Source organism: Leptodactylus fuscus, chromosome 2, assembly GCF_031893055.1.
Source record: "Leptodactylus fuscus isolate aLepFus1 chromosome 2, aLepFus1.hap2, whole genome shotgun sequence".
Classification (NCBI taxonomy): domain Eukaryota; kingdom Metazoa; phylum Chordata; class Amphibia; order Anura; family Leptodactylidae; genus Leptodactylus; species Leptodactylus fuscus.
In genome coordinates, this window is record NC_134266.1 from 191,729,765 (window position 1) to 191,753,255 (window position 23,491).

General features: G+C 40.2%; 1 protein-coding gene across 1 annotated transcript in view; it reads left to right on the top strand.

Moving 5' to 3' along the window:
- UGGT2 (UDP-glucose glycoprotein glucosyltransferase 2) overlaps positions 1–23,491 on the top strand; it is a 197,559-nt gene that overhangs the window by 75,998 nt on the left and 98,070 nt on the right. Inside the window, exons 14-20 of the mRNA XM_075265381.1 lie at positions 1,947–2,032; positions 2,918–3,053; positions 5,296–5,421; positions 11,937–12,101; positions 13,450–13,573; positions 15,383–15,481; positions 22,096–22,190. Coding sequence (XP_075121482.1) covers positions 1,947–2,032; positions 2,918–3,053; positions 5,296–5,421; positions 11,937–12,101; positions 13,450–13,573; positions 15,383–15,481; positions 22,096–22,190 — 831 coding nt within the window. The remainder of the gene's footprint in view (positions 1–1,946; positions 2,033–2,917; positions 3,054–5,295; positions 5,422–11,936; positions 12,102–13,449; positions 13,574–15,382; positions 15,482–22,095; positions 22,191–23,491) is intronic.

A 23,491-nucleotide genomic window follows, 5' to 3' on the forward strand; every position in this document is an offset into this window, starting at 1 on the left:
TCGCCTAAGAACGTCTTGGCACAGGAGTTAAAAGCCGTTGCTGAGATAAATGATGCATCCTGCAAATAGAGAGGTTGGCGTATACAGTATGCTTCAGTGCTGGGAGATTTCTCAGCCATAGAGGTACATAATCCAGCAATTCATTGAGGCATAGACGCTGGGGAGGCGTGAAGATGGAAAGGTGATAGAGATTAGCAGTGCTTAAAATGATATTTCAGCTGCCTGTTTTCCTTTTCTACTTACCACTATTAATGTGTTGTGGAAATATGCACAATTACATAGAAATCAGTCATCCTGGGATTTACTAGTCATCCAATGCTATAGCTGGGTTTTACTTTCCCACATAATATCTGTGTAAAGGGAATTTGTCACCAGAACATCACCTATCCTATTTTATTTCTAAAAGATTTCATTTATTCATTTTAATAAATAAACCAAGAAACAATACAAAAAGTGTTGCATAGAGTTGTTCCTAGAGACCTAAAAAAACAGATAGATATGTGACTCATATAGTCAGAGGCAGTTCTGTGAATGTTACAGTATGGTACCAGGTAGGGCATATACCCCACTTCTATACAACCAATCCATATCCACTTACATTAATTCAATCTGTCAAAACAACTTCACGTGCTAAGCTGTTCGGGGGTCTCTAGCCGACACATCCAGATTTTTTTCAAATAGTGATGCTTTTCTTCTTTTTAGATCAATTAGAGGATGATTTGGCAGCGCAAAACAAAGTAGGAATGATTGCCTAATATTTAATATTAAAAGTAAGGGAATGGATCTCCATTTGTGATACAAAAAGAGCCTTGGCCTCTGATATTTAAGTATGAATGTTTTAGTCCTGTGTCAGATGGCAATAGGAAATTGTGCTAAAAACCAAATGGCATTTGGCTCTATAATGAGAATTGTTTGCTTCTGGATAATATTAATAATATGGGAAGCATATACAAACTGTCTAAAATATACAGGCAGTATGCAAGTTCAGTATATCGCCTTCCCACACTAGGGCAAAGCATATTTGTTTCCTATGTTTCTCATTTTCCACATTTTAATGTACATGTACTGTTTAGAGAAGACCCAGATGACAGGGATGTTACTCCTGTCAGAGTTCTGCCTGAATTCTTCCCTTTGACTAGTTTCAAATGTCCATAACACAGAAACAAGTCCATGTAAAACCACCATTCTGCTGAACCAAACATCTCTCCATAGATCACCTTTACCTTATACATGACATTCCAATTGATTAGTCCAAACTGGCAATGTGCCAGGGTGCAGACAGGTTTTGGGCCTTAATTTGACTTTCCAGGTTCTCACCACCGAATAATAGGAGCACCACAAAAGACTTGCCGTATGGAAATGTTTGACCCAGTCTCCTGACTTAATTTGGCATTTGTCAAAGTCTCTGAGATCCATATGCTTGCCCATTATGCCTACTTCAAACACACCAACTTCAAGAACTGTCTGTTCTTATGCTTCCTACTATACCCCACATCCTTACTGTCATGAGAGGTCTCACTCCACCTGTCAGTCATGTTATACCGGATCATGTTACATCAGTTTCTGGATGTAATAAATTTATAGCTTTATAATATTTGTAGAGGAATTTCGTTTTTTCTAATTTGAGGTTGGTACTTTGCTCATTGGGATGTAGAAGAAAGTGTCTTTTCTTTCTAGATCTTTTGACAAAGCATACATTACTTTATTAATCCTCCATAACTCCTACTGTTTAATTCTGTGCTGGCAGCTTTTTCAGAATAAAGTGCCCTCACTGAACACATAGAAAGTCTGAGAGTGTTAATTCACATTATTAAATTATGTTAGGTTCTATTCTCCAGACACTTGAGTGTATTGTGTGTCTATCATTAAATAAGTATCACTGTGCCATTTGTCTAGAGAGGGAATCATTCTTCATGAGTATTAAGTGACTTGTACCATTTTCATAGGTTCTTTTCCTCAATCCTGCTCAACATTATGCTGCTGAATATGTGAAGCTAGCTGAATTATTCTACCAACACAATGTGCCTCTCAGGTATTGTATGGTAACTGGCAAAAGAATAACTATCCATTATAAAAATGAAATGGAAATGTTGTAATGCCGCCGCTCTAGACGTAAAATATGCATAAGGGGAAAACTGACTGTAATAACAAATAAACTGTTCTACCTTTTCCCATGACTACGCAGACATACTTAAGGGAGCCATTAGACCTTACAATGCATTTCACTAATTTCCAGATTATAGAGACCCCAAGTACATTTATCCAGGATTTTAAGAATTGTAATAAGAGTATGCTTTAAGAAAGAGATGTATGGGCCTGAAGGACTCCATGAGGAGTAAGGGGAAGATGCTATGTGCAAATTGGAAATCTGGTAACCCGAATGTGGCAGACTGGTTTCTAAAGCTCTTAAAACGGACACCTTTTTTCACTATTATAAAGGTGCCCTATGCCTTTAAGGGCCACTTTGGCTTTTAGCTAGGAGAGCTAGAATTGTTCCATAAGGCCAGTGTGCATTTAAACCGCATACAAAGATATAAGGACAATAAATACACAGATATATGCAGCACAGTTCCCTTAAAATGGAATCTAGCCTCCTCGGCCACATAACACCTATATTCTTTAAGACTGGAGGTAACTGGTACAGTAATCTATTGTACCTACCTGCATTAGATCTCATTTAAGATATGTCCTGGATGGGCAATGATGCCAGTAAAGTGTATGGTCAAATTAAATGTAAAAATTGTCATTCTCAGATTTTACTGAAATGGAGAGTAGACTATCTAGATAGTTGAAATCGCATCAGCCTGACACTGACAGTAGTGGTCTATCAGGAAGGTTTTTTTTTTTTTTTTGTTTAATCATCATATTTACTTACTACATACCTTTTTCTATATTTGCTTTTTTTTTTTGTTTCCAGGATCGGTTTTGTGTTTGTGATCAGCTCTACTGAAAACGGTGAAACCAGTGAAGATGCTGGAGCTGCATTGTGGCGTGCCTTTAACTACATTGCTGATGAATCCGATGCGTCCCATGCTTTTACTTCCATGATTAGTGTATGTATTGTTTTCCCTGTTATGGTTTTCGTTTATAAAGCAAAGAAGTGTTTTAAAAGTGTACATACAATATATACCTAAAGAGGACATGTCAGCTCTCTGCCTAGTCAGTAATTAATGGTACCTTTCATGCAATAACTTTTTTCTTATTTTCTTAGAACTCTGCATTGTGGTGGTGTTTGATACTGTCCATAGAAATGTATTAATATATTGGTAACTGGATGTTACGAGCTGAGTGTGTCCCTTCACTCACAAGCTATCCAGTTAGTTATGGCAGTGTCGGGCTGTGCAGGTATACATTTGACAAGTGATAACACCCAGTTGATTTATCTTGATCTGAATTTGTCACCTAGATGGTCTCGGAGCAGGTTGATGTACCTATTGCTAATGCACCTCCACAGTAGTAATTCATAGTTCTTATTCTGCTGAGCGGTATGGATGTCCCATGCTATCCTGGAGCAAGTGTGCGGCTGTCTCTTGCTCTAATAGGGAGGATCCACTGATCCTGTCTGATTTAACCTTTTTATCACCATCTTTAAGATTGACCATTGCATGCTGCAGTGGGACAGTTTGTTGAATAAGCCTGCTGTTAGGACATACTTAGTGATGCCATAGAAGAAGCCCGGTAACAGTGGAATGTGTTGGCATAGAGCATTATGCTAATGCGTTATACATTTAAAATGAAAATATAAAATTATAATCCCTTAAAGAGATCAAAAAGTTAAAAAGTAACCTGAACAACAAAAGTAACCAAAAAAAAAGTCAAGAAAGTTAAAATTCTAGTACACCTGGTTTAGTGTTATAAACATTACTTTAGCAAAAAGTCTTCACGTACACATTAGGTATCCACATGACTATAATAACATGAAGAATTATTTTAACAGGCTAGTCTGAAATCTCTATAAAAAACAGCTTTCATTTTTATTTTGGTCTACAATTTCTCCTCCATAAAACAAAACGTCATACAGCTTCATTTAAAAAAGCAGTCTTATGAAATATGCAAATAAATGTTCAAGTGTGCTGGACCCTCAGTATTTTTAAACTTGAATAACAGAACCCTTGGAAGCTTTAGCATGCCCTTTGCACTTGAGCTTCATTTGCATATTTCTTAAATGGATTTTTACAAAGAAATACTATATCTGTTGGACTATATAAAGCAGGGGTACCCAATTGCTTTTAGTTTAGGTCCACGGACCATGTGAAGGTCCAATCTGAACAGTAACTGAACATGTTCAGTATTTACCTTATTTTTTAGATAAGAGCACCCTAGGTTTAGACAAAAAAAACTTTTAAAAATATTTCATAGTCAACTAGTGAGGGGGCAATAAAGAGTTTTATACTGTAGGGGGGGCAGGGGCCACTAACATGGGATTATGCTATGTGGGTGGCACTAACATGGTATTATGCTTTGTTTGGAGTTTTACAATCCTTAGTGCCCTGCATACAGTGTGAAAGGGCATTATAGTGTGGGAAGAGCACTAACCTAGCATTATGCTATGAGAGGGCACTAAGGTGCATTATACTTTGCAGCAGGACTAATGTGACATTATAGTGTGTGGGGGCACTAAGGTGCATTGTGCTGTAAAGGTCGCTAAGATATGTGGGAGGGCATTTATATGGCGTTATACTATGGAATGGGCACTAAGGTGTTTATGCATGTAATGCAATGGGATTTTACTAAAAACGCTGTGTATGATAGCCTTTCCCTGTTTCTGCCATATATATATTTTTTTTTTTTGTTTCATTTTCTCTAGAATACAGTGTATTGGTTATTTGGCTCCTGGACTCGACCTTTTTGAATATTTCTGTACCCTTCTGGTTTTTGTTTTTTTGTGTGGTTTTTTTTTTGTGTTACTTCATCTTGTATATTTTGTATATCTGTATATTGTCTCTCTCTGCCTGCAATATGTTTTGGCTGTGCACATATTTGTCTGGCACCTTGCTGTATAGCTATTACATGGGTTCTTTTCAGCCAGATCCATTTTGCTTTGCAGCTGGCTTTGGTGAGTAACTTGGGGGTGACCTTAGACTCTGCAAACCAGAACAGTGTTGGATTATTGGTAGTTTATTTACTTACATGCTGCCTGCTGTTCTATCAGTTACCTGCTGTGTTAGGAAATTGCTTAAAGAAAAATTGCACTACCTTTTGTTGAAGCAGCAATTCCATAACACAGGCAGCCTGAAATGTGTAAAACCTGTTTTATGATCTTTTATTCACTTGTATTAACTATTTTTTTTATAGATGTACAATAAAGCAGAAGGATTGTTGTCGGTGGATATCGTGAAGTCCGTACTAAAATACCAGTTTCCTATGGCTGATGTAGACAGTGTCTTGGGTATAGATTCAGAATACAATCGCAAGATAACGGTCAGTACTTACAATCGTTATGGAATTGTTCATTTTTTTTTTATTTTTTCTTTATACAGGAATGGGGGTTTTGAAATGAACGACAAATATATGTGATCAGGAACCAAAAGTTGAATTGTGTGTTCTGGTGTTTTTATAAGACTAGTTTCAGACTACAAGTCGTCCGTTGTTCTAGAAGTCGTCTTGTTCTTTCCATTTGTATAGGTCTTTTTTGACAGCAATGTTAAAATAAAACAGAGAGACCATTGCACTGGCTTTCTGTTTTCTTTTGATGGAAAGCAGACAAAAAGAATATGGCATATTATATTTGTAAGACGTATCAGAATATTTTGGTCGAAAGTACAGTAACATTATTAAAGTGATTCTGTCATCAGGGTGAATCATATTAAACGAACACAAAAACTGCTATCTGCGACTGGATGCCGGTGCAGTGCATCGTAATCCAGTCGCCGAATTCCACTCCGGATTAGGCCCAAATGAATGGGCCTAGTATGGAGGGAGTGACGCTTTGCGGTCTCCCGCTGCTGATTACGCTGTGGAAGATGGGGAACGTCGCTTCTTTTTTGCACGAGTGGAAAAATCTGCTTGTGAAAAGACGAAATGCCTGACTCCCATTGAATTCAATGGGAGGCGGTATTTTAATCTGGAATTTGACGCAGAATCTGCACCAAATTCTGGAGCGAGATCCGCCATGTGAACTTAGCCTTATACATCCTTTTCCCCCCTTCCCTTTCTGAGTGACAGGACTAAAGAGCTATGCTGAACTGTCACATGGACTATGATCTCATGTTCATTCTGGGGTATTAGAGCATTGTGGGTTGGAGCAATGGAGCCATACTCGATATTCCAGATTTCTGATTTGCACATTGCAAAATAAAATAATATCCCGGCAGCCGAGGCACAAATTTTCATTGGGGGGGAAAAAGGTGTTACAATCAGGTGAGCCTGACCTGTTGAACTATGTTGCTGGTTGGGTATGATTGATTTTGGTGGCACTCCATTTAAAATTTGTGAGAGGTTTTTTTTTTTTTGGTTTTGTTTTTTGTAGTTCTAATGGTTAATATCTTTTCCAGCATGGACAGAAAAGTCATGTACACAGCACTTTCTTGAAGTTCTTCCTTCCAAGCAAGCTGTAGCTTGCTCATGTTCTCTGAAAGTGAAGCTGATGGTGAAGTTGTAGACATCAGCATTAAGGAATTGTACTAATAAATAAGATAAATGGCACATTGTAGAGATTAGTCTTTCATTCCTCTGCCTTTGGCATTTGGAGAGGGGTCTGGAGTGGGAGGTGGTGTCTAATTTATGATTTTGTACTACAAGCAAACTGTTGGTTAGGGAAACATTAGTTAGGCATATTAAACCACGTTTTAGATGTATTTGATGAAGTTTCATTATTGTTTCCCAGCTGTTAATTGCCTCATCAGGATGCAAGACTGTTCATCAGAGAAATGCCTCCAAAATCTGCACATTAATAATAAGATTATGCTTTAGAGCTGCTATTCTACTTATTTTGTGTATTTTATCTGTGATCTATGTGCTTTTGGCTCATTGGCCTAAGACACTTATAACAAAGTGTTTTGCTACTTACGGTGATAATTTATAAGGTGAAAGTCTGTTCTTTTAGCCGAAGGACTCATTGAAATAAGCATCTATTTTACTCCTATAGTGATCCATGTGCAACAGGTTACTGCTATTCCAGGATTATAAATTCTAACGAGATTGTAGTTTTCTCGCTTATTCACTGGGGGATACAGCACCATGGGTATAGACCTGGCCAGTAGGAGGTTAACACTAGGAGAATGAAAAGCAGTCGGCTCCACCTCTGGGCTACATCCTCCCACAGACACTATGCTAGTTAGTTTGAACCTGGTGTCCTCAGGAGGCAGACACGACCTGACTCAGGTCTTTCTGTCTTGCTTTCGGTGGTTTCCTCCCTTGTCATCCTCAGGGCATAGCTTGCCATCTTCGTGCCTGGACCTTGAGCATCCATGTTGGTGTTCTCTTCCCTGCCTGGATGTCGTTTGTTGTCCAGGCCATTTGGGTTTATTTGGCTCGTCCTGACTCTTTTCTTCATTCAGGCGCTTTGTTTGCCATCTCTGAGGGCCCTCCCTCGATCCTGCCTGCTTGCTAAGTTCTCCGGTCTGTAATCTGGAGGCCTTTGACTTGGGGGTTGGACTCTGCCCTTCCGTGTGTCAGAGCTCTCTACAAGCTGTTGGAGCCTTCTGGGATATTCTGCATCTGTTTTCTGCTGCCCTAGTCTGCAGGTTACCTCCTGGGCTTCATTCTCACTTTTCTCTGTTTTCCCAGGTCCGTTCTGTCCTCTGCCAACTCAGGTTGGGCCTTGTGATTCTGCAGAGGCTGTGTGCTGAGTTGCTTGCATGGCTGTGTAATTCCCACTTTCTGGGATTGCTTTAGGACATCCCATGGTGCTGTCGCCCCAGTGAAATAAGAGAGAAAATGGGATAACTTTTTTTTTTTTTTTGTACTCACCGTAAAATCATTGTCTTGTTGTATTCACTGAGGGACATAGATCCCACCCTTGCGTTTTTCCTGTTGATCCTGCCCGAGCTGTTTTGCTTCATTTTCGGGTGCAGGACACGTTTGGTGTTTGTTGCTCCTGCGCTCATTTATTGTTCTTTGGTGCCTTTCTCCTACTGCTGTGATTCAAACTAACTAGTGCATTGTCTGTAGAATATAGCCCAGAGGCAGAGCTGGCAGCTTTTCATTCTCCTAGTCTCAGCCTCCTCGTGGCCAGGTCTATACTCATGATGCTATTTTCCCCAGTGAATACAACAAGAAAAGGATTTTGTGGAGAGTACAAAAAAAATCCCATCTTTAGAATCGTGTATCCAGGGCTGTAACTTCAGCAGGTAACAGGCCCTATTTACTTACCGATCCTTGCTCACGGCCACCGGCGCTTCCCCTTCTGCGGTGTCACAGGTGGTCTCAATGGGACCACTTAAGTATATTGGATGATAGTCAAATTTAAAGATAAAGACTCGAGTCAGTGACACATTCAACACAGAGACAAATTGAACCTGGGTAGAAGCATACCTTTATTGCATACATCACACCTTTTATACCCATTAAAGTGGGCGTACATGGGGCGTATATACTGTATGAATAAGCAATTTTAATATCCAATGACAATTTCCCAATAAGGTAAATTCCCATCACATGACAAGGCAAAGTCCCAATGTCTACTATTAATTTTACCTGTACTGTATTAATAGAAGTTTGACTTTTATGTTCTGGTTTATTATGGGGTGCGCTAGTCGGTCTACACATATTCTATAATATGGAAGATGGGACAGGCTGACCTGGAGAGATGCATTCTACAAGCTTAAGTATTATTGAAAGAATGTATAGACATATAGGAAATATATATGAATGTATTCATTTCCCTATCAGGTGGAAATGAAATGGTAAGTGAGGCTGCAGGCCTGTGAAACCCACTAACACTATCATTAATCTCCGGGGTCTTTTCAGACCCCCGAATAGAATGATCAGAGGGTTAGGAGAGGTGAGGGAACATAAAAAAAAAAAAAGTGTTACTTCTCCTGGGCTCCGGAAGGCTTCGGGCCTATTTGGTGACATCCCAGACGTCACGTGGGCCGGACCTGCATCATAATACGTCACGACGCAGGAAGTGACAGGCTGATAACGTGACCTAACTCTCCTCTGTTCACAAGAAACTGAAGTGCAAGGAGGAGCTCAGTGTAAAGGCAAAACCCCAAAGATCATCTATATAGTAGGGAAAACCTAAGCAAATACACATGTTGATAAAATTGTTGGTACCCCTCGTCTAATTAAAGAAAAACCCACAGTGGCCACAGAAATAACTTGAATCTGGCAAAAGTAGTAACAACCAGACTACATGTTGACAAGCTACAAAGCTTCTTGGAGAATGTCCTTTCGACAGGATATTAAACAAGGGGTACCAACGATTTTGTCCACGTGGGTAGCTGTTCTTCCTGCATAGGCGTAATGCCACACAAATCTGACCATAAACCTGCAAACAACTATTTCACCCCACACGCTACACCTGACTTGATTCCCAGTAAGCCCTTTCATCAAAGCAAGCTATAAACTGACATGGAAGCAATTGTTAAAAATCTATAACTGCTCATACACAAGTGATTCTCCTCCAGCTGTGCAATGACCTTGTAACACTGCATGGGTGACTATGCCAAATGCAACACCTCACCTTCCCACGCAGACTCATGATGCAGTCGCAGCAGAAGAAAACTCCGCTGATGTTGGTTTTTTGTTTTGTTTTTTTTAAGTACCAAAGCAGACCTTTACATTGCTTTATTGCAGGTTTTCAAGATCAGTGAAACACACATAGAACACAGTAGGCTAGCCAGTTTCTTCAGTCACTTAGAGAATACTCACACCACTCGGTGGGCATCACTCTGTTCCCACAGGCCATGCTCCCTACCACACTATTGTACAAAGCCTCCAATTGTCTGTGTTGCAATAGCAGCTTTCTGGGACAGTACAGACTGACCAACCTACTGGATTTGCCCAACGTTTTCTTCTTCTGGAAAGGCACAAAGACCCTCTTATTTAACTTAAACTCCTTAGTTTGGAAAACTTAACTGTACGTGATGGTTAACTCACTACCTTACAACCTTTCCTTTTAGAAAAGCAGTTTTGCTCAATGTATGGAACAGTCCCTCAAACATAAGCAATTCCCCAGGTCTGCAATAACCCCTCAGTCACTAGTGATGATAACCCATCAGACATCAGCACTTTTCCTCCATATGTCTGATAACCCCTCAGATGCAAGTGATTCTCTGCAGAGTATGCAATAATTCATAAGCAGTTCTGCACAAAGAATGCAATAACCCTTCAGATGCAAGAAGTTGAATACTTTTTATTTTGATGTATAGTATGACTTGGTTATGGGTTATAGGGCTTCTGACACATTGGTGGTTTATTCTGTGTTCTTCTTTTTGTTAAATTTTCCAACTATTTACATGCCATGGTACATTAGTTTGCAGTACAGATTTCCTCTCTAACTGGGACTGCTGTAGGAGCCCCAATTATAAACCACACTGGTCATGTGATAATTGTCGTAAACTTGTACATAAGACTAAGGCTCAGTTCACATCTGCATTCGGGGATTCCGTTCCTCTCTCCACATGAAAGATGCGGAGAAAAAAAACACTGCAAGCAGCTCTTTTCAAGCACCATAGTTAGTAGCAAGTTCTACTCCACTGTCTGACCTTCTCTGTGGAGTTGCTCCTAAACCTGAAACCTTTTGCCTCGTGCAACCCCCCCCCCCTCACACCCTTTCCTATTTACTCCTACTATCCATCTCTCTGCTTCTTTGTACTGCCGGTGACATATCCCCCTAACCTTGGGCCACCTAAGCATATCCCCACAGCCAGATCTTCTTGCTCTCTCCGCACAGAACCCTTCCAACCTTGCACAGAGTATTTTTTTTCTCTTCCAGTTTCAGTATAAAAAACAGCGGACAGACATCCGACAGACCCATTGTAGTCTGAGGCCTGTGGGTAAATTCTGTTTGTCTTTGTCGTTCTGGTTCCCCCGCTGAACCCAATGATGGAGAGTCAATTGCGAGTATGAACCTAGCCTCAGAATCACTTAGAGCAGTTAAAGCACTCCAAAGTTACCACTTCATAAAGGGACGCATGGAAACACTGGAAGATGGGCTGCATCCTAAACTTGTCAGTTTCGTCTTGGATTTCACCCGGCAGACATGCAGCTGCTCAATGGATGATGGGGTAGTTTGTATGAATAAATTGACCATTCAGTGGGTCAGTTGTTAAAAATAAAAAATAAAAAAAATAAAAAATTACAAAAAGTGTGGTGGGTTTGAAGATCAACTAGAAGCAGCCAATTGTGACAAACACTGTAAGCACTGGGATTTTTGTCCAACAGCTGGCTGAAAATATCCAGCAATGCTAATCTGCTTTCAGCAGGGTAATGTCCTTTCTCAGCCTGTCACAAGAATGCATAAGAATGTTACAAATAATCTACTTTGAGGCTCTGTTCACACACCAAGGCTTCTTTTTAGAACTCGCTGAATATTTGATGGATCAGAACGAAAGCAGAATGGATCCTAGTGGATCATGTTAAGGAATTAATAATTCTGACTGCCAAAAGCAAATATATGGTTCCCCCAAAATTAAAAAATATTTATCTTATGGCAAAAATGTTGGAAACCTCTGTAATATGGTATATTCTTATAATTAGGTGCAAATTTACATTAGAAAACACTTTCATAATCTTTATTAAAAAGTAGCTATGGTGTATTTTTCCAGAAGTTGTAAGCATTTCATATGGTTAGTAGACGCTCTGATACTCCTTATGGATGAACATACTTTGGATAGACTAGAGACATGACTTGGTCTGTAATCTAGCTATGCATGCTGCATCCCTTGGAGTGCCTGTGCAGCTAATGGTCATGTCTCATGCTATTAACATCTTCCATGATACAGTCAGAATAATTTTATGTAAGACTGTTGTACTTCTGATTTAAACAGGCAGGAGCAACCTTTTATAAGAAGAGTGGCCTGGGTCCACTGCCTCAAGTTCTGTTTAATGGTGTGCCCTTTAACAGGGACGAGATGGATTATGAAGACATGGAGACAGTTATTCTACAGAAGATCATAGATGCCACAGGGTTCTTCCAGAGGGCAGTGTTCATGGTAAGCTTATCATTCACAAAGCATATGAGACAGATATATCATTCTAATATTTAGTTAAAGCTGTGTTTACATGATGTACTGGCTGTCATTTCCTGCAGCCTGACTGCCTACGAATGATTGCTTTATATTACATTTACCTTGTACTGCCTGGGTCTGTGGACTGATGTACAAGGCTGACATCCAGAAAATGCATACTGATAATGGGGAGAAAATATTTAGGGGCAAAGCGAGAATGCCACATCATCATAATGGTAATCTTTGTGTAGATGACATCATTATAAACTGTGCACAAGAACGTCCTTAGCAAATGATTTAGCAACATTAGTTTATTTTTCAATGCAAATCTGGAACCACACAACCTTAAGGTAAAATGCTGAAATTTGTTAAACATATAGCAATGGAAACCACAAAAGTTTAGTCAGGTCCTTAAAAAAAAAAAGTAAATTATAATGCCCAGTTCTGCATTGTCTGAATTTCTAGTCGTACAAATCTTGTTCTGTTAATTTACATTGTAGTAAAGGTATTTTTACATTAGACATACCATCTAACCATCTCTGATTATGTGGGACATTCCCGCGTTCTGGGTTGTGTCCCGCTGTCCTGGTCGGCAAGGGGTATGTCCCAGTTTCAACTCGTCTGTGTCTGGAGGATGCAGACAAGTTGAATATACTGGCAAGTGAAGTAAGAACTGTCGGTAAACAGCTCCTACTTTACCGCAGTCCTCCGGCCCCTGGAGCTATAGGCACAATGTGATGATGTCACTCACATCGCACCTACAACTCCGTGAATGAGCCTGTAGACAGAGCGGCAGGGGAGCTAGAAAAGGTGAGTATCAGTGTTTATTCTTGAGGGTAAATTGAGGGGGAACATAATGAAGGGGGCACTTGAAACTAGGGGAAGATGAATGGGGGTACATGAAACTGAGGGAAGAGATGGAGGGGACATGAAACTGAGGGCAGAGATGGAGGAGGGAAGGTGAAATTGGGTGCAGATGAAGGGGAGATGAAACTGGGGGTAGATGAAGGGGGCACTTAAACTGGGGGTATAGTCCCTTTTTTATGGCTTTTCTATAACAAATGTGACCCATACCTGTGAAATTTTTGTCTGGAAGACTCAGTGGATGCCTAAATTGTTTTACAATATTATAAATGGATAATGCTTTATTTAATTTCCGTTTCAGATAGTGTGCATTGGATGATAAAAATTGATGTAGCTGGTTCTCATTAATATCCTATGTGTAGTTCTAAATAATTCAGAGAAAAGGAAGGGATTGTGTTATCTAAGCATGAACAATGCCTGTTATCTATTGCCTTTTATTTTGTGGTTTATTTCAATGTATTTTCTACAGGGTCTATTAAATGAACAGATGGATGTTCTAGATTTTGTGATGGATCAGCCCAACACAGTCAACAGAATCAACCCCACAATTCTTAAAAGCAAAAAGACCTATATTAATTTTATTTCAAAACCAGGTAATGTAAAATTATGCAACTTACATTATTTTACAAATCATAAGACAAGTCATTCTGATGTTCTGACAGAATTAATCCATAATATTACCTGACATCAATAACTATTACACAACTAACCGTTTACCATGTTAAACAAGTCTTGTATATTGCGTATGCTTGGGATGTGTGTTTGACGTTACACCCAAAGTATTTGAGTATAATGTTCTGACATAGATATCTACAGTATAATACTGTAAGAAACAGCCCAGCCACAGGTCTACTGTTTCATAGTTAATTGATGCTGTGAGTACTGGACAGTGGTGGAGTAACAAAGGATTACACTAATCCCAGTTTTTCTTGCTGATTAATCTGTAACTCTGGAACGACACACAAAAGATTTTCTTTTAATCGGCACAATTTGCAAAGTTGCCTACAAAGCATTTTTTTTTTCTTTTTACGAAAAATTGTCACTATACAAAATGGGGCATAGGTGCAATAAGCTTTAAATACCTTGAATACAATTACTAAAAGGAAAATACACATCCTGCGCTGTTCCTTAGAAATACCGGTTTTTACTGGTATGCAAATGAGTTCTCCAGTGATGGGGGCGGGCCCCAGTGCTCAAACAGCGATGGGGGCGTCCCCACCACTGCCAGAGAAGTGTCTCCAGCGCCGCCGCCGCCTTCATCCGCAGCATCATCTTCACTGTCTTCTTCTGGTGCAGGCTTGTAACTTCTAGGCCTCGGGCCTTGAGCAGAGCAGACTACGCAGGCGCACAGGCCACAGGAAAATGGCCACTAACAATACTGTGCAAGCGGCTATATTCCCGTGGGCCTGCGCAGTCTGCCTTGCCCGAGGCCTAGAAGTTACGAGTCTGCGCCGGAAGAAGACATTGAAGATGATGCGGCGGCGCTGGAGACACTTCTCTGGCAGCGGTGGGGACACCCCCAACGCTGTTTGAGCGCTGGGGCCCACCCCCATTGCTGCAAGAGAACTCATTTGCATACCTGTGAAAACCGGTATTTCTAAGGAATGGCGCAGCGGAGACCACATCTAAAGGTAAGACATGAATAGCCTTTCTAAACGCTATTCCGACGTCTTATCCACAAAAAAGGTTTTAATGGTAGAATCCCTGTAACGTCACTAAAACTATTGGCACTAGGCTACAGTAGCATTTTCCGCAGGTTCAACATTTTGTGCCTGAAAATGTTGCAGTCCTCTGCAGTCCTTTTTTAATCGTCCGTTGCAACAATAATTGTTGCAACTGATGTTTTTGGCTTTTCCTTGCCACTATCATGAAAGCTGAAGTGGCGTGGGAGTAGCACTATTACATTTAATCTACTTTTAATGCCAGTGTACTGGCACAAATGGCAAGAACCTAGCGGCAATTTCTGTATAGGCATACAATTTGGTATACCAACTCATAGAATACAGATGACATGTCGTTTTGGTTGCCCAGTCAACACTGTGCAGGCCATAAGAAAGTTGCACAAATGCAATTTTTCTCCAATTTTGCCCCATTCTGTTTTTTTGGTTTTTTTTCTTTTCTAAATATCCCAATTACATTGTGTGAAATATTTAATTGTCACCACAAAGTACAATTTTGTCCTAAAAAAATATTAAAAACTGATACTGCTCTGTGTTCAAAGAAAATTTAAAAATTATGGCTTTTGGAAAGCAGGAAGTCAAAAACGAAAATTGGAGACAAATCACAATGCAATCACAGTTTGCTTAAAAGTTGGCGTGTAGGCCTATATGTGAATGTTCTTTACTGTAATACATGGTATTTATAAATTAGCAATGAGATTTATTTGTGGTTTCTTCCTATAGCTACATACAGTTTTCAGGACTACGAAACCTTTTCATATCTGGATTCTCAGGACAAGAGTGCTGTTGTTTCTGAAAATATGAAATATGCTACTAAAGAAGGTACTGTATGTAGTTTTGATGAATTTACAAATGTTCATGTAATATTTGTACATAAAGAGCTATAATAATCTCTACGATATTTATAATAATTTGAATATAATTTTAATATATAAAATTGTTTTGAAGAATGTATTATAGTAAGGCCCGGTTCACATCTTAATTCAGTTTTCCATTCGGGAAATCCGCTTGGGGACCCCCCCGAATGGAAATTTTTATAAATTTAAAAAGCAGTTACCTGGGAAACCCGCGGACCCCATTGTTTATAGCACTTCTCTCTGCAGGTTTCGTGTGTAAATCACATGGACACCATTACAATCTTTGGGGTCCGCAGGCGTCCTTTAGGTAACTTTTTAATGTGTATAGGTTTCTCCATTTGTGGGTCCCCAAGCGGATTACCTGAACGGAAACCCGAACGCAGAGGAGAACCGGGCCTAAGACAGGTTATACCAATGCTTTTTTGTTTCAACCCATATCTTATAAAGTAAATTACTATGATGGTGAGTTTGGGCTTGCATCTTGTAATTGTTTAACTGATCAGTACTGGAGGCAAGTTGTAGTCTCTGGATCCAAAAAAGGGAGGAAACAATTCAGATTCCCAATCATGGCAGAGGAAGCTTACCAGCAGGACCAACATACCAATTCACCAACTTGCTTTTCACAACAAATCTGCCAATAAGGAAGCACTTTCTCATGTTGGATTTTGTGAGTTGAAGGAAACTCAAAGCAGGAACTCTGGCACTAGGGTTCACACTAGTCATTCGGGTCTTCGTCGTTCGGGTCCTGTTTTATACTGAAACCAGCAAGAGAGAAGTCTTCCTTGCCCAGCTTTAGCATTGTGAGCTCTGAGTGTCCATTGCTAGATAAAGAGTCAGTGTCTCCACCACAAGTGATGTTTTGTAGGTCAGTGTTTCAGTTAAAAACTCTTTTACGGGTCTGTAAATGTCTACATTATTGTAATTTACATTCTTCAGACAAATCACTCCAGTCCATTTTCCCATGAGGTCTCCACTCATACATGGTTTGCAAAATTTTAATCAAATAAAAATCTGAAAAGTATGACGTGCAAAAGTATTCAGGCCCGTATATCAATACTTTCTACAACCAGCTTTCACTGCAATTATAGCTGCAAGTTTTTTGGGGTATGTCTCTACCAGCTTTATGTATCCAAAAACTGAGATTTTTGCCGATTCTTCTAAAACGCCTTTGTTAAAGGTTATAGCCCAACCCCCGACGATACCATACAAAATAAAAATTACCATAACGGAGAGGAAAAACTATTTTATAAAGTTTCAGTAGCACTTTATTTTATTTTTATTTAATAACACAAAGTGAAAACCAGACAATTGCTCTCCTATTATGTTTATATTTTCCCTGATATAAAAAAAAAATTAAAACACATTCGAAAATAAAAACAAAAATAAAGCCCTGTGTGTCCCCGTAGTTTTGAGGTGAAAAATGTGAAAAAAAAAAGTTCAGGGGTTCTGAATACTTTTGCAAGACACTGTATCTCATGTTACTCTCTTATACACATGTAACTTGACTTGACTGAGCACTGCATGTCTACAGAGTTGAAGACAAAAGGATACCACTGGCTTATGTCCCTGAAAATCCAACTGTCCGATCCTTATTTCCCCTGGCATCTGCCATGAGGGAGAGCCTGGAGGGCCTCTATAAACATCACATGGTGGCTGTACATCTACTTTCTATGAGCTGTTTTAAAAATGTAGATGAAATTTGGTGACTCCTTTGACAGATTTCAAGCATCTCTGAACAGGCTGGAATGAGTTTGCCACCCGTCCTGTAGAAATGACAGTTCTTACTGCTGCCTTCTGGGAAACTTTTCATTCAGTGTTCAGAAACTCTACAGGATACATAATGGATCTGACTACTGGCATTTCTACCAGTATTGAAAACAAGGGTCTTGTGCCCCCCATTTGATCGAATAAATAGTTTCACGTATGCTCTGTCACTCCATTCAAAGGGGCATATTTATTATCTTATCTAAAATAAAAACTTTGTTGCCTGTAGCAGCCAATCACAGCATAGTCTTCAGTTTGTTTGATTTCGCGTTGCAGCCAAGTTTTAATCTCTTAAAAAAATATTGCCTGAGATTTCACTTGACTTATTTACATTTTTTTATGCTAAGTGAAGTGGCAAAAAAAAAATAAAAAATGGGCAGCTTCGGATACAAGGACACCTACTTTGTGTGATTTTTTTTTTTTTACATAGTTTATTTTTATATCTGATCTAGTGAATGGGGGTGATTTTAACTTTGTGTATATTTATATTAAAGGAGTTGTCCAGGATAACTGGAAATCCCTACACTAATCTAAACCCCCTCCTACTTTCTAAATAACATAATTAATCAAAAATGTATAGTTATCCATATTCCTGGAGCGGTCAACCCATGGATATTTTCTGATTATCCGGTGACAATCGATTTCCTCATTTCCGGAAGCAGATCGTTACTACTACTACACTGCTAAAGGCATATGGGTGCATTTATTAACCCATTAATAGCTATAAGATGCATTTTTATAAAAAAAAAAAAATTTCCCTGAAAAATCCCTTTAGGCTAAGGTCCCAAGTTGCAGAAACGCAGCCTCTTTTGTTGCAGATTTTGCTGCGGCTTTTTTTTTTTTTTTTTTTGAGCCAAAGCCAAGAATGGCTATAGAGGGAATGGTAAATATAAAGGAGGTTCTTATAGTTCTCCCTTCTGCTCAATCCACTCCTGGCTTTGGCTCAAAAAACCGCAATAAAATCTGCAACAAAAGAAGCTGCATTTCCGCAACATGGAGCCTCAGCCTTAAGTACAATTAATGCCCTTGATCCCTGCTATTGCAGACACTCCTCTCCTCAGTGCCCGCTGTGTTTTAAGACTTGTACTATTACAGTGGTTGTCAGGAAAAAGTTAACTGAAGACTGTGCTGACATTGGCGACTATGGGCAACAAGGGCAGTTTTTTACTTTTTGACCTGATGATAAATATGCCTTAAAGTCTGAAAATTGTCTTATAGAAAAACCTGTTCTTTTAGACAGTTTTCATAAATATTATGTGACTATCCCTTTATCTCCATATCTCATTCTTGTGGTGATTTGGTCCAGTTCCCTCTGACTTTAATCTATCAGTGTGATTTGTGGAGATGGAGAAGTTGCTCAAAAATGATATAATGGAACTCGGGTACACACCTCAAAAATTGAAATTGCAACACCAAGAAGGACAAGCTGTAATCATATGCAAATTATTCAAATCTGTGGCATGTGTGAGGGACATAAGCCAGATTGAAAGAAATTTTTTGTCATAAAACCTGATTTAAAAAATTGGATCAAGTAATGGATGATGAAGTGCAACGCCTCCTGGTCATCGACATGCCAGTCATCGGCACCTGTAACCTTGGCAGATTGCTATATGTCTAGGCTGAAATGTCAGCACTGTTGAAACTTGCATACCTCGGTTGTTGGGATAGCAGTGATGAACTGGAATGACAACAAGAGGTTCATGGAGGCGAAGCTCAGCACAGATGAATTATCAGATTGAGAGAATGGTGCATAGTGATCCATTCTGTACGTGAAATTGGACTCTCATCCCAAGCCCAGGGCAGCAAACTGTGCTAACATAAATCATAAGATTGTTTGTACGGCATTGGGCTACAAGCAAGGCATCACAAATAGGTGTTTCCTTGACCTCAGTACATCACTATGACTGGCTACCATAGTGTACCACAAGACAGCATTGGAGGAGTATTCTCTTTATGGGTAAGTCCTTTCATATCAGATTTAATGATGGCATGAGATTGAACTGTAGCGCACATGGGCACTGACTTGAAGAGGCCTTGATGAGGGAACGTTACACTCCCAGGAATATGGTGTGGAATGGCATAATATATGGCAGCCAGACCCCTGTAGTTTCAGGTACCCTAATAGCTCAAAGTTAAATTGATTTTGTTGTGGAACAAATGGTCTGGCCGTTTCTCCATAGTGTCCCAGGAGCCGATTTTTCAACAGTGCAGTGCCAGACCGCTTGTTTCTCATGCCACTGTGAGCAGCCTGTGTGGCCTAATCCCGCTACCATGGCCTGCAGTGTTTCCAGACTTAGGAGACATCATTGGGCATATAAGCATGCTATCTTTACCTGCTACTGCGCCAATTCTTCCAAGAGGGAGCCCAAAATGTAAAAAAACCACCAAACAACATTGGCAATAGCAGTGTGTCCCCCAAGAACACACACTATTGATTGGACACCCTGATGTCAGCTAGCACATGTTGGGGACGCATAGAAATAAAGGTTATGAAAGGAGTTCTCAACCCAGTGCATCCTCCACAAGTAAAATTCAGCCAAGAACAGCTAGAAAGTTGGTAGATAATTCTGTAGACAGCTCTGTAGGACATCCTTTACTTCTACCCTTGCTATATAATGTAAAAGTTTACATGCCCCCAGGGCACATCAATATTGCTTTCAATTCACATGACCAAAAATAACCCATAAAGGATGTGGGACTAGATATTTTAATGCTGGACAATAAATCCAAGGCCAGCTACAGGTTTGGGTAGACTCTTGGGTAATAGAGCTCCAGTGGGCTCTTTTGCGGCCAGTGTGCTCCTCTAAAACTCGCCACAACAAAAACCTCTAAAGTTGAGTGGAGTGCTAGAGCAGTGAATCCTGGGAGCTACGAATGGTAAGAGCTGTTGAAGTAAGTACCGTATATACTCGAGTATTAGCAGAGTTTTTCAGCACAGTTTTTGTGCTGAAAAAGTCCGCCTCGGCTTATACTCGCGTCAGCAATATTATAGCTACAGACCCGGCATACATACACCATGGTGACTGCTCTGGAGAAGAGCAGCGCCATTATAGCTACAGACCCGGCATACATACACCAGGGCGGGTGCCGGGCCCGCAGCATCGCCACGCTCCTGGCAGGAGCATGGCAATGCTGTCCTTTTCAAACTGCAGAAGTACTTACGGTACTTCTGCTAGCAGGCCCGGAACGCAGACCCCGCTCTCACACGCGGGGTTGCATGGCCACGTAACCTCAGGCCTGCACCTAGCGTATGTCTGCGTTCCGGGCAGTTTGAAATGAACAGCATCGCCACACGCCCCAGTGTATGCATGCCGGGTCTGTAGCTATAATGGTGCCGCTCTGCTCCAGAGCGGTCGCCATGGCAACCGGCACCTACATTGTAACTCTTACAGTGGTATTGCCGGAGCTCATGAGGCATTACCGTGCAGTCGGGGATTCCCCTCAGTGCTTCTGCCGGCGGCTGGCCGCATTTCTCCTTCAGGTCCGGTGGCCAAGGTTCTCCTTTAGGTCCGCCCCTCAGCACCCCTGCCAGGGATTCCCCTCAGCACTTCTGTAAAGGATCCCCAGCCTGCAGTGCTTTTCTTTTGCAGGCTGCTCTAGGCAGCCTGCAAAAGAAATGACGATTTTTGCAATCTATTGTAATGCATTGCGTTAGTGATAAGGTTCAAGACCCCTAGGGGGTTTAATAAATGCAAAAAGATTTTTTTAAAAAAAGTAAAAAAAAAAATAAAGTATTAAATTCAAATCACCCCCTCCCCCCTTTCCCTAGAACACATATATAAAACTAATACTGTGAAACACATACACGTTAGGTATCCCTGTGTCCGAAAACGCCTGCTCTACAATTCTATAAAAATATTTTTCCTGTATGGTAAACACCGTAGCGGGAAAAAAGTTGTCTAACTGCCCCTTCCCTGAGACTGGGTTTCTCCCCCCCCCCCCCCCCCCACTTGGAATTCAGCTTGACTACTGACTATTCTGTCGGGAAGGAGTTAATAGGAGCACTGCAGATACCCTATATTCAGCCAGGCTGAATTCCAAGTGGGGGGGGGGGGGAACCCAGTCCTCAAGCTCAGGGAAGGGGCAGACAGACAACCAAAACACCTCCTCCCCTTCCCCAGCGTCTACTGCACCCAAAAACTCTGACCATTTTAATTTTTTAAATTTCCCAGTAGCTGCTGCCTTTCTCCCCCTAGGTTTATACTCGAGTCAATAAGTTTTTCCTTTTTTTTTTTTTTTTTTTTTTTTTTTTTTTTTTTTTTTGTGGTAAAATTAGGGGCCTTGGCTTATTTTCGGGTCGGCTTATACTCGAGTATATACGGTAAATGGTGCTCTCCCCAGCCCATTATAAGGCAATGAGTGCTTCCATCTGAAATTGATCAGCGGATGGATGAGGATAAGGCCATTGAACCGAGCCCCATTACCCAACGGTCCACATAGCAACTGCATAGTTTGCCTCCATTGGAGATGCACTTCAAACTGTCAGTAATGTTTGTCTAACAGCTTCATTGTTGCATGTTTGGAAATCTCTTAACACTATTCTGAATGTAAACTTCAATAATACATAATGTTTCTGTGGATGAGATTATTTCTTTGGGGTGTATTTTCTCTCTAGTGGTGATTTAAATCCTTGTAAATGTTTTGCTTTGATTATTGCTATTACATTTCTCAGCTAATTGATGTGGATTTTTTTTTTTTGCTTGTAAATGTATTTTTATTTTGAGCATGTTAAATAATAATCTCTTATTTGTGTAGAGTGTAGTGTTAATGATGCCGACACTGAAATGCTTAGACTGTGGAATTTGTTATTTTCAGATGAGGATGTAATTTATGCAGTCACCATCTGGATTATTGCTGACTTTGACAAGCCAGCTGGGAGACAACTGCTTGCTAAAGCTGTGAAACACATGGTACAGTGCTACTAATTTCTATTGCTTAATGTTATACAGTACAGCGTGCATGGGGGGCTGACACAAACTTTGTAGTAAGCTCCCTGGTATGGGTCCTTTGATTTTAGGTGAATTTATTAGTTTAATTCTATAACATTGTGTTTAATGGAGCTGCATATCAAGTAAAATTCCTTTAACTGGCTTCTTATAATACTGGAAGTATAACACTCCACAGCACAAAACCGCTGTTTAATAAGGAATTGCATTTTACCAATTTTTTTTTAACATTTATTTTTTTTCAAACGCTCAATGTTTGTGGTTCCAACCTTACCAGTAAGTTTTACATAACTGCCTGATAGTCTGTAATATTTTATAATGTTGTGCATATTCTAGTTCCACAGGTTTTCCTTTTACACAGTGAAAAGGTTTGGTGTTCTGTCCCATGTCCACTGATCAAGGCAGGGGTGGCTTGTATGAGACACCTTACACCCAGGAAACCTGCCATGCCTCTTAATATTGGATCCCATTGGTAACAGATTAAAGGGATTTAACTGTAAATAAATTTTCACACATCGGGTTCTACAATTTACATCTATGTATTGAGTTGACGCTTAGTAATGAAAGAAAATAGGTCTGTTTGCATCAACAAATCAAATAACTTCTCTTTTTCTATGATCCTCTGGGCAAACAATACATGGGGGTGAGCTATGTAACTATCTAAAGGGAAAAAAACTCTTTGATGCCCATAACAACCAAGCAGAGCACAGCTTTTACCTGCCATAGTGAAGAATGAGTGTTGCACTTAGGTTGCTCTGGCTAACAAGTTTTTCTTTTAGACCGTATTCTTAATTCTGCCCCATGGAATCTGTTGGGTCGGTCATATTGACATTAAGTATAGTACTTTAAATTCTAAAGTCTCCGCACTCCCTCCCTACCCAAAGGCCATAGAAGTCGAACTAGACTCATTCTAAGTCTTCCCTACTAATGCTCTGAAATTGTCAAATGACTGACCCCACTGTACTTTATGTAGTAGTGCGGAAACTGTACAAAGAGTTGGCGCACCAGCGAAAGAGGCTGAACCCAGGGACTTCAGTGTTCTTGTTTTGTCCTAAGTTTTACCCTGGGTTCTTTTCCCTACATATGGGTCTGTGATAATACACAGGCGTGTTCATTGAACCAAAGAAGATAATGGCAGAGGAATAATTAACAGGAGAGGTGGATTAACCAGGCAGAAGGGGGTGGATTGTAGAGCAGCAAGTGTGTTAAATTGGAGAGAAGGATGTTACAGTAGTCTAGATGGAAGATGATGAGGACCATAACCT